At 40.0% G+C, this 6,101-nt stretch overlaps 1 protein-coding gene across 1 annotated transcript; it reads left to right on the top strand.

Annotated features, from left to right (window-relative positions):
* Positions 1 to 268: 268 nt before the first annotated feature.
* LOC133955413 (uncharacterized) lies at positions 269 to 4,228 on the top strand. The gene is made up of 5 exons (XM_062390249.1): positions 269 to 372; positions 461 to 572; positions 1,069 to 1,509; positions 1,758 to 1,885; positions 2,000 to 4,228. The coding sequence occupies exons 3-5, from the start codon at positions 1,194 to 1,196 to the stop codon at positions 2,315 to 2,317; spliced, it is 762 nt and encodes a 253-aa protein (XP_062246233.1). The 5' UTR covers positions 269 to 372; positions 461 to 572; positions 1,069 to 1,193; the 3' UTR covers positions 2,318 to 4,228.
* The last annotated feature ends 1,873 nt before the right edge of the window (positions 4,229 to 6,101 follow it).

Below are 6,101 nucleotides of genomic sequence, written 5' to 3'. Positions count from 1 at the left end.
TTGGTTCAACATTTCTGACTGCATATTTTGTTTCCATTCAAGTTGATTGAAAAATCCTTACAACAAAGCCTGGTGGTGAAAAAATCATGCAGGAGTATGCAAAAACAAAATCACTGAAAGATGCCACCAGAAGACAGATGATTAACATTCTCACTGCTGAGATGACACAAACACATGGGTAAGAATCAGACATGTAGGCTATAGAAACATTTTTAGTTTTTGTATTGTGGTTAATTGTGCCCAGTTGAGTGACTGTAATCATTGAATTCATACGTGAGGACATCCCCCCCAAAAAGTGTCAGAGTGTTGTATGCGCAGGGAATAGTTGCTCTATTTCCATATCTGGAGGACCCATATTCACAGCATGGATATGTAAGTAAAAAGGTCCTCACTGCGTTAAACACATACTTGTCCTTTGTTGACAGTATAGTCAGTCTGTGTGTATTTTAATTACATATAGGAACATTACTACGACCCAGAGAGTGGGTCCGGATACCTTGCATGGCGGTTGAAAACCATCCAACGAAAAAGTGCAGAGGAAAGAGGTGTGTCTCTGAGCAAATCTCTTAAAAGTAAGTTCAATTACATACAGGCTTGTCACAGTTATCAATAACTTGAATGATCGCAACTATTATGCATAGCTGTCATAATTGTTTTCATTCATCGTTACCAAAAACGCAGGATGAAACTAACAGAAATGTCAGATTTTCATCCCTTCATCACTATTTCAATGTTGTTTCCCACCATCTAAGGTTTGATTGGCCCCCTTTTAATGACATCATGTCATTCAGTCAGATGAGTGTCTAAATGTAGATGGTGCACGTTAACAGACAGTTTAACGTGGTGTAGCTAAAGAAATACAGCCGTTAAACACGGTTGAAAAATCCAGTATTTAAAGAAATGCTGCAAAAGACTGACAAGCAGAAAAAGATTAAAACAGTTAAACGCAATTATTTGTATGGCAGTTATTCGTCAACTAAAAATTCATAAGTGTGACAGCCCTAGTTACATATGATATTGATGAATTGTGTAGGCAGGAGTCAATAAACTTGTGTTTTGTCTTTGAAGGTGGTGGGCCAAGCCGTGTTCAACCCAGACCCTTCACTGCTGACAAAGTGTTATCTGATGAGGATGTGGAAGCAGCTATTGCCGTTTTGAAACACTCTGCTGATGAAGACACCATCCGTGAGAAGATGAAAGCTACCTTCATTTATCGTCAGTCAGTGGTCAACAATGACAAGAGAGCAGGGGATGTGTTCTCAGTCTTCCCGAGATTTCTAGACACACCTGGGTGGGTCTCATCACTCCTTTCTTTGCACTGTATTTTTGCATTACAGATAGAACAAGATTTCAGACTGCTGTTTGGGGAGGCCACAGCCAACAAATTCCTGGAAAAGTGGGCCACTGATCTGAAAACAAAAGTGATAAAACAAAGCCATGGACTGGTACCGACCACAGAGCTCTTGGATTTAACGCGCAATGCTGAGTCAACTGCTGAAATTGAGAATGGTATGACTGGGACTGTTTTTAATTGCAATTTTTTTGTAATTATGCCAATTAAATGTACATGTGGTGTAAATCTTTCATATTTTACATATCTTACATTCTTATATATTACACTGTGTCTTTTTGTTTGATTATTTCTTGAAATAGGCACAATAAAACATTTCACTGTGCATTGTACTATGTATAAAGTTGTTTCTGATAAGTAAATCTTATCTTGTCTTATCTTAATGCTAATGTCTGTTGGTCTGTAGGCTGGGACAGTGACATGTCTGCTATCTTGCTGCTCCTCCATCTCCTACCACCATCTGCACAGGGAAGGAAGAGGCCGGGGAAGGTGTCGGCATGTCAGGCTGTGGAACACCTCATCAGATTCATAAAGGTATGCTGAACAGTTGTTAAAAACATAGTTTTCATCACCTCAGTTTCATGCACAGTGATCTGTTGTGAGTGGTTGGTCACTAAGTATTGCTGTTGAATGTTTGTTTGGTTGTAGGCTGGAACCAGTGTACAGCAGCACCTGGATAACATCAGCCAAATCAGCCAGCCCTACCTCCTCGCTCAGGGGCCTCCAAGAAGCAGCATTCACACCTTCTTTATTGTGATTGACAAGTATGCGCTTCCATGTAAGGCAACAGGTTCAGTGGGAGCCCTAGACGAACTCTTTAAGGCCAATTACGTCTTTGGTACCTCTTACAGCTCTTCCTTGGCCAACTTTTTCACTTTTCTCCAAACAACCATTTACAACATTGATGTTGGGGAAACAAAGGAAACTCCCAGAGTTGCAGAGCTGCGAGCAAGAATGGTGCGTTAGTTCCCACTTTTATCAGGCAAGTGGGAAACAGTGGAACCCATTGAATGTGTAATTGGCTCAAGATTTGACACAAGGAGAAATAAAAAGACTGGAACATATGATCAGACAGTCGTTCAAGATAAATTCATGTATGTTCCCATTTTATCTACATTGGAGTCAATATTTAAAAGTCAGTATGTTGCAGAAATGTTGAAAAGCTCAGACACTGATGACTCAATACTCAGAGATATTCATGATGGATCTTTTTTTAAGACTCACCCTCTGTTTTCAACTGAAAAGCACACTGTGCAGATCCAAATGTTCTATGATGACTTTGAGGTTGCAAATCCTCTCGGTTCCAAGCGAGGTATTCATAAATTGGGTGCAATATATTTTACCTTAAGGAACTTCTCTCCAAAATGGAATTCTCTTTTGGCCAACATACACCTGTGTGCCTTATTTCATGCACAAGATCTTAAACGGTACAGTTTTAGTGAAATTCTTGCTCCTGTTGTTCGAGATATTAAAGTTTTAGAGAATGATGGTATTGAGATTCCACTATATGGTGGTCGTGTTCATGGCAGTGTGGTACAGGTTACTGGTGATAATTTAGGCTTACATAGCTTGTTTGGTCTGGTCGAGTCTTTCAGTGCAAGATACTGTTGCAGATTTTGTTTAACTGAAAAAGAGAACTTTCAAACAGAATTTTCTGAAGATTCTTCCAAAATAGTGTTGCGCACAAAAGACACCTACACTGCTCACTGTCAAGAAATGGCTGATAATCCATCTCTTCCTTATGTTTTTGGTGTGAAAAGGTCATGTTCATTGAATTCATTGTCATATTTTCACACAACTGAGAACTTCTCAGTTGATGTGATGCATGACATTTTGGAAGGGGTGGCCCAGTACGAATTGAAGCTCTTGTTTTTGTATTTTAAAGAACACCATGTAACACAGGGGGAGCTGAATTCGAGAATACAAAGTTTTGATTATGGATTCATGGAAAGAAACAATAGGCCTATGTCTGTGAATTTAGGTGGGGAGTCTAATGATCTGGGACTGAATGCAATTCAGTCATGGTGCTTGTTGAGGAATGCAACACTCCTCTTTGGAGATTTGGTAACCTCTACTGACCAACATTGGGGCCTTCTTCTTTTATTACTACAAATAATGAACATTGTATTTTCTTCCATGATATCTCAAGGTCTGTGTGTATATTTGAAACATTTGATTGTGGAACACCACAAACTGTTCAAGATGTTGTATCCCCAGAAAAAACTTTTACCAAAGCAACATTTTCTTATCCATTATCCTCGCATTATCCAGAAAATAGGACCTGTACTTCATAGTTGGTGCATGCGGTAGGAAGGCAAGCACAATTTTTTCAAAAAACAGCTCAAGTCATTCAAAAATATCACCAAAACGCTGGCCAAAAAACACCAGCATCATATGGCATATCTTTGGCGATCTTAAACAACTTTTGGTCGGTTAGACATTGGTCCTGGGAAAATGGTGGCTTTGGAAATGGTAAAAGGAGGTTCTGAAATTGTCAAGGCAGTGCAAGTGCCTTCCAGTGGTCAAGTTATGAAAGTGAATTGGGCTAAACACAATGGTTTTGTTTACCGCCCACGTCTGGTTATTTGTGGCAAAGTTGAATCTGAAATGCCTGTCTTTTACCAGATTGAGTCAGTGCTGATAATGCATGACAAATTGTTGCTGCTCACTTTGCCTATGTTTACAGTCACTTTTAAAGAACATAACCATGCATATGAGGTGACCAGGACAAAAAACAATTTTGTGGTCTTTCATGCTGACAGCCTGCATTATCCAAGGCCTTTTGACATACAAATGTCATATGGAGGGAATGACACAGCTCTCTTTGTTTTTCCATATTGCTTTATCTGTTGAGCAATAAAGCACACTGTACTGTCATCTTGTCTAAATGTGTTTTTTTCCATTTGATAGGTTACATCACACACACACACACACACACACATATATATGTAAATAAATATACACACATATGTATGTATATATATATATATATAATAACACTATGGAAATACATTTTTTATATTTTTACACAGTGTCATTTTAAAACTCTATAATGAGTCAAATTGGCTCTATAAAGTGTAATCGTATTACTCTGAACAGTGTGAATAAACCTCAGTGTTACATATTTTTACACATTTCATTGTTAATTTTGACACTAAATTGAGTAAAATTAACTCTGAAAAGTTGACACTGGCCATAGAGTCAATTTAACTCTAATTTTGAGTGGGACCAAATGTTATCTGAAACAGAGTTCATTTCAACTCTCTTAGAGTTGAATTGACACTCTGTTTTTTACTGTGCCTCTTCCGGTGCGCACTCCATTTCCTCCTCATCTTCACCTGTGCTCTCCTCGCTCAGACTGACTACCTCACTGTCCCCAGACTCATCTTGAACCTCCTGTTTCACTTTTGTTGCACACACACAGAGCCGGATTAACGCAAAGGCAAACTAGGCACGTGCCTAGGGCCTGATTGGCAGGGAGGGGCCCAGACAGAGGGACCAAAAAAAAATAAATAAATAAAATAAAATAAAATATACAAATATCCTATCTACAATTTATTTCAGTTTTAATATATCAATATTTATTAATTAACTAAAAATAGTGACGTTGTTTATCTCTTAACGTTACGTTACGTGATGTCACATTAACGCCAGTCAGTTAAGTCCAGTGTCGAGGTCCGCCGGTCAGGACTAAGCGCGACAATTAAGCTAGCAGGCAGGCAGCCAGGTCGTTTTTTGAGTAGGCTAACATTCAAGATGCTTTCAGGTGCAGCAAAACGTAAAAAGAAGAAAAATGAAGAGGAACAAAAGAAGAGACAGCGGGGGGCTATACAGAAGTTTCTGTCGGGCAGCCGCCCGACAGCTGTAAACCTGCTAGTGTTAGCAGAGCCAGAGGCCGAGCCAGGCCCGGAGACGCGGCCCGAAGACGCAGCGGAAGACGCTTCGGCGCCTTCAACATCAGCGCCATCACAGGAGAATGACAAAATGATGGAAGAACAGCAGCCGGCCAGAAAAAGTGAGCCCAATATAGTTTTGACGGAGCCTCTAGACCCGGAAAGGGTATTGACAAGCTATCCATCTGATCCTGCAAAGTGGGACCAAATTGACGACAGGATGCGGATGCGTGAGTACTTTGCACTAAACCATCCCTGTCAAAATATTGGAGATTTCTCTGCATCACAGAGAAAATATGGAGACATTAACCGAAGCTTAACTAAGGAACATTTCTTTAGAAAAAAGCTAAATGGAGAAACCCTGTCAAGAAGATGGTTAGTGTACTCACCGTCTACTGGCACTGTATTCTGTTACTGCTGCAAGTTGTTCAGTATAAGAGACAATCAATTTGTCACTGGATTTAATGACTGGAAAAACTGTGCTAATCGCTTGCATGAACATGAGAATGGTATGGATCATCGCACTGCTGTGCTGAGTCTATCATCACTTGGAAATAAAAATGCACGCATAGATTCAAACATAGTACAGCAACAGGAGTCTGAGAGAGCATACTGGCTCAACATTCTGAAACGTATAGTGGCAACTATTCAGTTTCTTTCTTCGCGAGGACTGCCCTTCCGTGGGGACGATGAGGTAGTAGGATCACCCCACAATGGGAACTTTTTGGGCTGCTTGGAGTTAATTAGTCGCTTTGATCCACTACTGTCAGAACATCTAGCCAGATACGGAAACAAGGGCAGGGGAAATACCAGTTACCTGTCCTCTACAGTTTGTGATGAGTTTATTCAGCTGATGG

The sequence above is a fragment of the Platichthys flesus genome, chromosome 6 (assembly GCF_949316205.1).
Source record: "Platichthys flesus chromosome 6, fPlaFle2.1, whole genome shotgun sequence".
Classification (NCBI taxonomy): Eukaryota; Metazoa; Chordata; class Actinopteri; order Pleuronectiformes; family Pleuronectidae; genus Platichthys; species Platichthys flesus.
The sequence above is the reverse complement of the archived record's forward strand: the minus strand, read 5'-3'. Positions and strand labels throughout refer to the sequence as shown.